The sequence below is a fragment of the Malus domestica genome, chromosome 13 (assembly GCF_042453785.1).
Source record: "Malus domestica chromosome 13, GDT2T_hap1".
NCBI classification, from domain to species: domain Eukaryota; kingdom Viridiplantae; phylum Streptophyta; class Magnoliopsida; order Rosales; family Rosaceae; genus Malus; species Malus domestica.
In genome coordinates this window covers 18,941,298-18,952,779 of record NC_091673.1, presented here as the reverse complement: position 1 = coordinate 18,952,779, position 11,482 = coordinate 18,941,298, and the positions used below count along the sequence as shown (strand labels likewise).

At 46.6% G+C, this 11,482-nt stretch overlaps 1 protein-coding gene across 1 annotated transcript; it reads right to left on the bottom strand.

Annotated features, from left to right (window-relative positions):
• Positions 1–1,993: 1,993 nt before the first annotated feature.
• Positions 1,994–10,705, bottom strand: LOC139190841 (uncharacterized). Its single transcript, XM_070811330.1, has 5 exons — positions 10,536–10,705; positions 10,113–10,436; positions 4,293–7,070; positions 2,128–2,353; positions 1,994–2,029 (listed from the first exon to the last, which is right to left on the bottom strand). Exons 1-5 carry the CDS (start codon positions 10,703–10,705, stop codon positions 1,994–1,996), a joined length of 3,534 nt encoding a protein of 1,177 aa, XP_070667431.1.
• Between the last annotated feature and the right edge of the window lie 777 nt (positions 10,706–11,482).

Genomic DNA, 11,482 nt, shown 5'->3' with positions numbered 1-11,482 from the left:
TTTTCCAGGCAGACGTGGTAGACGAAGAGGAAGCAGAAGATGTTGACGATGCGTATTCGAGAGCACGGCTAAGTGAGCAATCAGGAAAGGTTCCAAGCAGTCGGTTCCTTACCAGGAGCTTGAGTGGAGGTTCCGACATATTGCTTTCTTTATCCTTGTCTTCGTAGTGAAGAGGGAGGACAAAGAAAAGGATAGGGAGAAAGCATGCTATGAGATACTCTTGCTCTCAACCCCAGTGATATGAGATACCTTTACTCTGGTGTGGCTTGGTTGAAGAGGCGCTTCCAGGGAGGAAGAAAACTGAATTTTGGTTGCAGATGCCCTTGGCGAGGAAGAAAGGTCAGGCTGGATGCGTTTTCAGGGAGGAAGAAAACTGAGTTTTGGGTTGCAAATGTCTTCGGCAAGGAAGAAAGGTCAGGTTGGATGTGTTTTCAGGGAGGAAGAAAACTGAGTTTTGGTTGCAGATGCCTTCGGCAAGGAAGACGAGTCAAGCTAGATGTGTCTTGCTATAGGATGGAGGTCGAATTATATGGTGAGCTCTCAACATCAAGTGGTAGGGTGAGCGTGGCCTTGTCACCCACGCTTGTCGGCAGAAGTGCGGTAGTTGGCGTAATGGACCTCACACGTTTTCAACTTTATCAGTGATATCTGACAAAGTTGCACGTGATAGCCGAAAGCTGAGATTGTGTCTGAGAAGTGTCGACGGACTTTACGCAGAAAAATCCAGGTTTTGAAATTCGGGGAGTGGTGTTTCTTCGATTTACGAACGAATGGTTGTGCTGCCTCTCCTTTTAAAGAGGTGTCAATTGTATTCAACACGCACAATTTGAAGATTGCCTGTCCGTGAAAAATTACCTCTGCTACTCTTTACTGCATCCAACCTTTTTCTTTTAGTATTTTTTTTGAAAATGACTTCCCCTTTTAACATTTGCTTAGATTTGAGTCTTAGCAGCGACACAGGTGCACCGCGTCAGGGTGATGTATGGCGCCCTTCTTTTTTTTCTTCTAATGGCCCTCTTACAGTTGAAGACTCTGTGATGAGGGATGCAACAACGGCTACGGTTGTAGCTAGAAACCTCCTCACTCCTAAAGATAATAGGATACTTTCACGACGGTCCGATGAGTTAGCTGTTCAAGAGTCTCAGGCTCTCAGTGTCCAGTGTGCGAACTCTGTTTCCAACATGGGCCAACGCTTACTTGCTCGAACTCGCCAGGTTGAATCATTGACAACTGAGGTGGCAGCTCTTAGTCAAGAGATTAGGCAGCTCAAGCGTGAGAATAGAGAGTTGCATGTGCTTGCAAATAATTATTCGACGAGCATGAAGAGGAAGCTTGATCAGCTGACGGACTCCGAAGGTCGAATTCAAAGTGACCATCGGAAGTTTGTGGATGTATTCCAGAGGCACTTTTTGCCTTCGTCATCTGGAGTTCGACCAAGTATTGAGGCTCTGAATAAGCTATCTTCAGTGCCTCCCTCCTTTAGGGATCCACCGAGTATCAAGGCTCCAAGTACTGAGGCTTCACACAAGTGACATTCGTGAAGGCTCTTTTTTTTTTTTTTTTTTTTTTTTTTTTTTTTTTTTTGTAATTTCTCGGAGATATTAATGGACATGCCTTATTTTATTCAGTATGTTGTGTTGAAACGCAAATAAAACGCAGATCTGGCTAAGATGTATTACTTCCCTATGCACCCACTTCTTTTTAGATGGTGAGTAGCGCACCCATTTCCTTTTAGATGGTGACTGGAAGCATCATTTTGTCATCACCACCCATTTCCTTTTCCATTATTGACTTGCGAATAGTAATACACACTCGTGAGTGGCTTGACGATAGCACAGTTGGTTTTTTTTTTGGTGGCCTTCCTCACTGCATTGCGTTCTTCTCGCATGCGGACCATCTTTTCACTTGCACAATCACCTTATCACAATCTTCATTGCATGCGGATTGCTTTTTACACAGTCACTGCATCGCATGCGGATCACTGTTTGCACAGTCACTGCACTACATGCAGACCGGTTTTATTTGCAGCCTGTTGAGACCAATATATATATACACACGCATTCATACACACATGCATACATACATAGGGCATTGCGTAGTCTTTACATAGACACTGCACCAGCTTACTGCCCTGAATCTTAACTGCACCGTCCTGTTTCTTTGCTGCGACGTGCTCTTCTCGTCTGCCGTGTGGTGAGCTCGGTGTTGGACAAAAAGTGATGCAGCTTCTTCAACCCCATCGCCCTGCAGTCGGTCACGTCGATGTTCATCGTGTTCATCCGAAGTCTTCACCGCGGCAAAGGAAAAGCTCACCATCATCAAAATTAGGGCAGCAACAACAAACTTCATTATCCTGCAAGCTTCAGGGAGAGTTGCAGGAGAGCATGAGGACGGAAGGATGAAGGACTGCAGCATGGTTGCTACAACCGCTTGGGCTTCCGTTTATCGTCCTCGATGGTGCTGGAAATGTTTCCACCAATGGAGAAGAGGAAGGAGGGCGCTGCCTTCACTCTGTGAGGTATGTTTTATTGCTGAGGACGGTCTGCCGCATATATAAATATATATATATATATATTTTTTATTTTATATAGTGCTCTGTCAGGCTGAGGTTGCTAAACCGGCGAAGAACCTAGGAAGGCATCGAAAGTCTGCTCTGCTTGACTCGGTCAGAGAAAGTGAATGCGAGTGCAGGTTCGAATGACAAGGCCGAGTTGCTTTCCCCGTCTTCAACCGCTGCAGCTTCATTCTTGTTGCTACAGGTTCGTCTTTGCTGTGGCTTGGAGAGAGAGACGTCGCTGCATAGGAGAGAGAGAGAGAAACACCACATCTGGATTCAGATTTTGTGCATCTGCAGGTCTTCCTTTCATTTGTGGGTGACTGTGCAACTTTTATGAGAGGAAGAAGAAGAGTCAACGGAAAAGAAGGTGTTTGCAGACGAGGTCACGTGGCTGACTTGGAGGTCCACTTGCTTCGGGTGTGCGCACCATGTGTTGCAGGTGGGGTTTTGCTGTGCAATGCCTTTTGGTCACAGTTTTCCCTTGGTGGTGACGTTGGCGTATTGCTCACCTTTGTAATATGACTTTGTAACCAAATCATTTCTTTAAAGAAATAAAATATTCATATCTTGAATTTGCTATTTATTCTTCAAAGTGTTTGTGTTTTTGTTGGTGATGTGACTGTACTTGATGTTTTGAAGTTTCAAGTTGCCTACGTACCCTCGGTTGATGAGGGATCAAGTCATAACGTAGTTCAAATGAGCGATGATTTTTTTTTTTTTTTTATTTTTTTTTTTTTTATTTATAGTGATTTTGATGATGATTTTGCCGTACACAGTTTATGCTCTTGCGGGCCAGGAGCCTTGTGCCGTAGCCTTTTAGGGGTAGTAACGCTTCAAGAATCTGCCATTGATGGGACCGATCTTCAAGCCGTCTTCTGCCATGATCAAGTAGGCGCCGTTTGTGTAGACCTCTTGTATTACGTACGGTCCATCCCACTTTGATGTGAACTTGCTTTTTGTCTTGTGAGTCGTGATGATAGGCCTTCGTAATGCAAGGACGAGATCTCCGGTTTGGAAAGACCTTGGGCGGACCTTCTTGTTGAATGCCTTGGATAGCCGTGCTTGGTAGCATTCCAAGTGTTGTTGAGCTTCGAGCCTTCTTTCGTCGAGTGATTCCAACTCTTGAAGGCGCAACTTTGCATTCTCTTCATCAGTCAAGCCTTCTTGTATAGCCATCCTAAGTGAGGGGATTTGACTTTCTAGCAGTAAAACAGCTTCTACGCCATATACGAGAGAATAAGGGGTAGCTTGGGTAGGAGTCCTATGCGTTGTCCTATATGCCCAAAGTGCTTCGCTTATTCTTTCGTGCCAGTCTCTCTTTGTTCGGCCGATCACCTTCTTTAAGAGGTTGCACAATGTTTTGTTGAATGCTTCTGCGAGACCGTTGGCCGGAGCATGATACATGGAAGACTTGTGCTGCTTGAACTTGTATTTCTCACAGAGTTCGTCTACAAGTCGGTTGGAGAACTGTTTTCCATTGTCAGTGATAATGTACCGAGGCACACCATACCTGTGGATGATATGCTCTTTGATGAAGCGGACAACAGTTTCCTTTTTTACTTCCCTTAGGGGTATGGCTTCAGCCCACTTGGAGAAATAATCTGTTGCAGCTAGGATGTAAGCTTCTCCTGCAGACGACTTTGGAGTAATTGGTCCCACGACGTCCAATCCCCATGCATCGAATGGCCATGAAGCAGCTGTAGGGTGTAATGGTTCAGGTGGTTGATATATGAAGTTGGCGTGGAATTGGCAGGCTTGGCACCTTTTGGCATGTTCCAGGCAATCCTTCACCATACTTGGCCAGTAGTAACCCATTCTCTTGAGCTGGAAATGTAGCTTTGGTCCAGATTGATGCGCCCCGCACACGCCTGAGTGTGCTTCTTCCATGGCTTGATTGGCTTCTTCCTCACCTAGGCATCTCAGAAGTACTCCTTCGAAAGAGCGCCGGTAGAGTGTTTCTTTGTAGTAGAGGAAGCGAGGTGCTCGTCGACGTATTTCAGAGCGGTGTCTCAGATCATTTGGAAGTTTTCCATACTCCAAGTAGTCAATCAATGGTTGTCTCCATTCTTCAACATCGACTGGAAGTACCGAGATGACATTTGTATCATCTAGTATCATTTCGGTGGCGAGGGGGATAACCCATCTTTGGCAAATTGGCACATCTGCAGCTTCGTCTTCCCCTAGTGTCATACTCGAGGCTAGGTTGGCGAGAGCGTCTGCCATTTGATTTTCTTTTCTCGGCACGTGTTCTAGTGTTACGGCCTCGAACTTTTGTAGCAGCTGAGTTGCCAATCGGAAGTACGGAACGAGATCATCTTTCCTCACCTCATATTCAGTCAAGAGTTGACTAATTATGAGCTTAGAGTCGCCATATACCTCAAGGGTTGTGATTTCCATGTTGATCGCCATTTGAAGCCCGATGATTAGTGCCTGGTACTCAGCGACGTTGTTGGAGCACAATTCGCTTAGTTGGAATGAGTAAGGTAGTATTTGCCTTTGCGGTGACATGAATACTACTCCTGCCCCCGCTCCGTCTGCTCGTGCGGATCCGTCGAAAAACATCGTCCATCTCGGAAATATGTCAATGTAGAATACCTCCTCGTCAGGCAAGTCGTCTGAGATTTTCCAATCGGCTGGGATTGGATGATCGGCAAGGAAGTCTGCTAATGCTTGTCCCTTGACGGCTTTAGCTGGGACGCAAATGATCTCGTATTGATTGAGAATCAACGCCCATTTAGCTAGTCGCCCTGTCAAGACTGGCTTGGACATGACATATTTAACCGGGTCAGCTTTAGCAACCAAGTGGATGGTGTAAGCATGCATGTAATGTCTGAGCTTCTGGATGGCAAACACTAAGGCAAGGCACATTTTCTCTATTGGGGAGTAGTTCAACTCGGCGCCGGTGAGCGTTCGACTCAGGTAGTAAAGCGCTCCTTCTTTCTGGAATTCGTTTTCCTGGGCCAAGAGTGCTCCCACTGAACTTTCCTGAGCGGCGATGTATAATATGAGTGGTTTCCCGGGCACAGGCGCCCCCAGGACAGGTGGACTTGATAAATATTTTTTTATGCTTTCAAAAGCATTGTGGCACGCTTCGTCCCATATGAATGGAACATCCTTTTTCATGAGTCGACTAAACGGTTGACAACGCCCTGCAAGGTTGGAGATGAAGCGTCTGATGAAGGCTAGTCGTCCTTGTAGACTTTTCAGCTCGTGCAGGTTTCTTGGCTCGGGCATGTTTTGGATGGCCTTGATTTTTGATTGGTCCACTTCAATGCCACGGTGCTTGACAATGAAGCCGAGGAACATTCCAGAGGTGACGCCAAACGCACACTTCAACGGGCTCATCTTGAGGTTGTACTTTCGCAGCCTTTTGAACACTACTCGCAAATCCTTCAAGTGATCTGATCTTTTCTTTGTTTTGACCACCACGTCGTCTACATAACATTCTACGTTTTTGTGTAGCATGTCATTGAAGATTTTCTGCATTGCTCGCTGATATGTGGCTCCAGCGTTCTTTAGACCAAACGGCATGACCTTGTAGCAGTAGATACCTTTTGGAGTGCGGAATGCTGTTAGTTCCTCATCTTCGAGAGCCATACGAATTTGATTGTATCCAGAAGAGCCGTCCATAAATGACAGTGCCTCGTGGCCAGTGGTTGCGTCCACCATGATTTCGATGATCGGCAAGGGAAAGTCATCTTTCGGGCAAGCGTCATTGAGGTCCCGGAAGTCTACACAAACACGTATTTGTCCAGATTTCTTAAGGACGATGACGATGTTGGAGATCCACTTGGGGTATTGCACCTCTCGAATGAAGCCTGCTTCGATTAGCTTATCAATTTCTACCTCGATTTGTGGAATTAGCTCGGATCGATAGCGCCTTTGAGTTTGCTTTATCGGTCGCGTTCCAGGCTTAACTGCAAGATGATGTACAGCGATGACAGGGTCAAGGCCGGGCATTTCCTTGTAAGTCCAAGCAAAGACGTCTTTGTACTCTGATAACAGTTGGTAATACTCATCTACCTCGTCTGCACTTAGCAGCGCACTCACGAAGATAGGTTTCTGCTCATCTTTTGTGCCTAAGTTGAGCTCCTTGAGATCATCAACCGTGGATTGCCCCCCATCCTCAAGTTGCGGTGGCGCAGCAGCGACATCTTCTTCGGGGATCTCATCTTCTCCGCTTTCTTGGATCGTGATGTGGAAGACATCTTGGAATTCCTCTTCGGTGTCGTCCTCTTGGGCTGGTCGGCATGAAGATTGTCCAGTGTGGATGATGGTGCACCTTTTTACTTTCAGTGGTCCATTTGTGTCCACCTCCAAGATTGCTTGGCGCTTCATCCTTGAAGGAATTGAGCTTCGAATATCACATTTTTCTGCTATCATGTCGAGTTTTCCTTCCTTTGACATTGTCTTCCTATTTCTGGAAAACTTCTTGCTGTCTTCAAGTCTTTCCAAAGCTGACTGACGAGGAAGAGAGCTAGTCGTGTTGCTTTGCCTCTTAGGTTTTGACAACCTTTCAAAAACAGAGCTTTGGGATGCTGGCATGTTAAGTCTCTTGAAGACGGAGGTTCGGTTTTGACCACCAATGCGGTTAAGTGCTGACATTCTGGATCTTGAACGATTCATCCTATCGAAGACTGACGTCCAAGGGGTGGATTTAGGCTCATTATGATCTTGTTCAATACTCACGATGATGTGTTGGGTGCTAGCATTTTTCGCTTTGCTTGAAATCTTCACGGGTGCATTTGGTGTGAAGCCTAGTCCAGCTTTGTTGTTATCAACTCCGTAACCGTGCTTCTTCAACTTCTTTTGAGTCTCGGTGAGGTCACGTTCTTTATTGTTAATGGTGTTTGAAACCTTCTTTTCATGATTCGAAGAAGAAGCGAAGTCGTAGCCAGCTTTCGACATGAGTTTATAGGCGTTTGGATCAAAACCTTCTTCGGTCCTCTGGGTTGGGAGAAAGCTCGGTTCCACCCCCTTCGGTAGAGCTTTTATGAAGCCTTGTGGTAGTCTTGCGACCTTAGTGCCGCCTAGCTGTGTCAGAGGTAAAACTGCATTCGTCTTGAGCAACTTTACATTATCCATATGCCTCTGTGCATCGGCTTTGTTTGCTCCAGTTTCGAACGGAGATTGACCATTCTTTCTTCTCGACATCGGGATGTATCGGAAGACGGGTATGTTTGGTCCATTTGAGGGCATCCTACTCCCCTTTGTTGTTGCTCGTTTAGCCAGCTCATTATCGTTCTTGCTTGAAGACGGCGTAACTTCTTCTTCTTGCTTCTTGGGCATGGCTTGTCGCTCCTGCTTTTTAGGTGTTGCTTTGCCCGTGGATTTGATTTCTTTTGGAAGAGCTTCGGGTACCATGTCTTCATCCATGTAGAACTTGGCGTCTGCGAAATGTGATTCGGCTTCAGTGAATGGTTTGGTGTCGCCATAGATCACCTTCACTCCTTCTCGGTAGAATTTTAAGCATTGGTGAAGGGTGGACGGTACTACTCCATTCGCATGGATCCAAGGCCTTCCTAAGAGTAAGCCGTAGGAAGTTCTTGCATCAATCACGTGGAATATCGTGCTCGACTTGAGTTCACCAATAGTCATCTCCACTCGGATCATGCCCATCGCTCTTTGTCCTCCTTGATTAAAACCTTGGATTAGTAGACGACTTAGGGACAGCTCATCTGCCTTGATGCCGATTGTAGTCATTGTTGACTTTGGCATGATGTTTATGGCTGATCCACCATCCACGAGCATGCGGTTGACTTTGTGCCCCTTTACATACCCAGAGACGAAGAGAGGACGGTTGTGAGGCTTGGATCCTAGCAGCAAGTCTTCGTCGGTGAAATGGATTGCATCCTCGATAGCACAACATGTGGCACATTCATGTGGCCGAAGCTTCAAGCCTTCGTTCTTGCTTTCTTGCACTTCATGTTCATTGGGACTTTCCAAGACCGCTGCTAATGCTATTCGCATCTTCTTTGGTAATCGTAGCGCTTCCTCAATGCTAAAATGTGTTGGCAGACCTTCTTCGAGCGTGAGAGTTTTTTCTCCCTCAGTGGTGATATCTTTGCCTTTTGGAGGTTCTTCCGTTTCTACTTCGACCATATAGCATGCAGCGATAGTGCACTGTTGGAAGAAGTCATTCGGGAAGTACTCGCGCAAGGAGACAGGAATGCGTGGCTCTTGCTCCATGGGTTCCCCAGCATACGTTGGCTTATTGACTTTTACGTTTCTTTTAGGCTTCCTGCTGTTACGGCGACGGTTTTTTCTCACTTGTTCCACTTTTGGTCTTGTGGCTTGTGGTTTTGGTTTCCTTGTTTTTTTGTAGGTCACCAATGTCCATCCTTCATCATCATCAGTATACGCATCTTGTTCGTTTGCCCCCGGCGATGGTTGAGTAGATGGCGCCGTGTAGCTTGCACATTGATAGGAATGGTCGGGTGTCGTTTGGAGAGGCACGGGATCGAAGGATCCGAACGCCACCGTAGTAGTATGTGTTGCGGCTGTGTCCTCAAGGTCTAGCTCGATTCTCCCTTGTTGCGCTAGCTTCATAATGAGTTCTTTGAGGACGAAGCACTTGCCCACATGATGGCTTACGATACGATGGTACTTGCAGTACCTAGGATCGTTCGTTCGATTCATTTCTTCAGGGCGCTTGCACTCTGGTAACTCAATTACCTTCTTTTCCAGCAAGTCATCTAACATCGCATCCACGTCTGAGTCAGGAAAAGGGTACGTCTTTTGCTCCAACTCTCTCAAGGTGTTTTTATACTTGTCTTGGGTGCGAGGAGGCTCACTTCTCTTTGTCTCATTTGCCTTGGTCTTGGAGGAAATCTTGATAGGCGCAGAGGTGGTCTTGATAGGCGCAGATGGAGTTTTGATGGGGGTAGTGTTGACAGTAAAAGTTTCCTTGGCAGGCTTTTTTCCAGTCTTGTCCACACTCGGGGCGAACACCTTATCCTTCTTGAAGTGGGTGATCGGCTCATTCTTTCCGTGATTGGCGATACTCAGCTCCATGTCGTGGGAACGCGTTGCCAGCTCCTCAAACGTTCTTGGTTTTATGCCTTGGAGAATGTAATGTAACCCCCAGTGCATGCCTTGAACACACATCTCAATGGCAGAGGTTTCAGAAAGCCGATCTTTGCAATCCAGACTTAATGAACGCCATCTATTGATGTAGTCGACGACGGGTTCCTCCTTCCACTGTTTCGTACTGGTCAGCTCCAGCATGCTTACGGTGCGGCGCGTGCTGTAGAAGCGGTTGAGGAATTCCTTTTCTAGCTGATCCCAACTGTTGATAGACTCGGGCTCGAGGTCGGTGTACCAGTCAAAGGCGTTGCTTTTCAGCGAGCGCACGAACTGCTTAACGAGGTAGTCTCCTTCTGTTCCAGCATTGTTGCAGGTTTCAATGAAGTGGGCGACATGTTGCTTCGGGTTCCCCTTTCCATCGAACTGCATAAACTTTGGTGGTTGATAACCCTTTGGCATCTTCAAAGCGTCAATCTTCTTGGAGTAGGGCTTTGAGTATAGTACGGAGTCATGTGAGCTTCCTTCATACTGCGCCTTGATGGTGTTGGCGATCATTTCCTGCAGCTGCTGGATAGAGAGAGACCCCATGAGTGTCGCCGCTTGGTCCGGCTTCAGTGTCTCTTCGACGTTCTCCACTGGAGGTTCCTCATCCTCGTCGTTTTCCCTCTTTACTAGATTATCCCCTTGCCTGACTTTCTCATCGGGCTTTGCATCTAGTTGGTTAACGAGCGCTGCGATTTGCAGGTCTTTGTCCTCCACAGTCCTTGTGAGTTTTGCGATTGTTTCACTCATCTGAGCCAGCTGCTCCTCAATTGAAGTCGCTCCAGCCACCATGACTTGCATAGCTATGCCGCTGCTTGAGTCGGCATCAGAAAGTAAGGATTCAGAGTACTTCCTCTGGCTTTCCTCTCTTGGCGCCCTGAGCGAGGCCAGGGTGATCACCGGTTTGTGCCTCGGGTGCTCTTGTGCCTTTGGCGGAGTTGATGCAGGGGCGGAAGAGGCGGCAGAAAGAGCTTTTGCCTTGCTCCGAGTTATGATGCCTGAAGTGACGCCCCCTGTCGTGATGGCGCTCTTGTTTCTTGCATTGGCAGCGAGAACAACTTGGGCCTTCCTTGACGCCATTTGTGCTTGTTGTGGATTCAAAGATAGAGATGAGAGGTAGAGACGATCCCACCGGGCGTGCCAAATTTGTAAACACGGAAAATTCCTGCGATGAATGAGACAAGAACACGTGTACAAAATAATATTTGTATTAATGATTTAGGGGTTACAATCTCTTCTACAAATTTATCCTCTGATTCTATCTTTGAAACGTGTAGATGTAGTGTTGTTGATCCAAAAGGCCGTTGGGGCTTGATCTTGGATGAACGGACGATGAACGATGAACACCTTCTTCAAGGGCCGTCGGGGCTTGATCTTGAATGGGTGGAAGTTCTTCAAGGGGCGTTGGGGCTTGATCTTGAAGGAGGATTTCACGAAGAACGAAGAGGGCTTTCTTGATCCTTCGGGATTTGCTTGAGAGCTTCAAAGTTTCGAGGCTTCAAGGCTTTGGTGTGGTGTGAATTCTCTTCCAATTTGGGAGTAGAGAAAATGTATGTAAAATCCTCTCTTGATTCTTTGATGGAGGAGCCTATTTATAGACTTTGGGAATGAACCACCACCATCCATTTATTTTGGTGGATGTTGTAGGTGAATTTGGGTGGAGGTTGTAGGTGAATTTGGATGGATTGTTGTAGGTGAATTTGGGTGGAGGTTGTAGGTGAATTTGGATGGATTGTTGTAGGTGAATTTGGGTGTATGTTGTAGGTGAATTTGGGTTGAGGTTGTAGGTGAATTTGGATGGATTGTTGTAGGTGAATTTGGGTGTATGTTGTAGGTGAATTTGGATGGAGGTTGTAG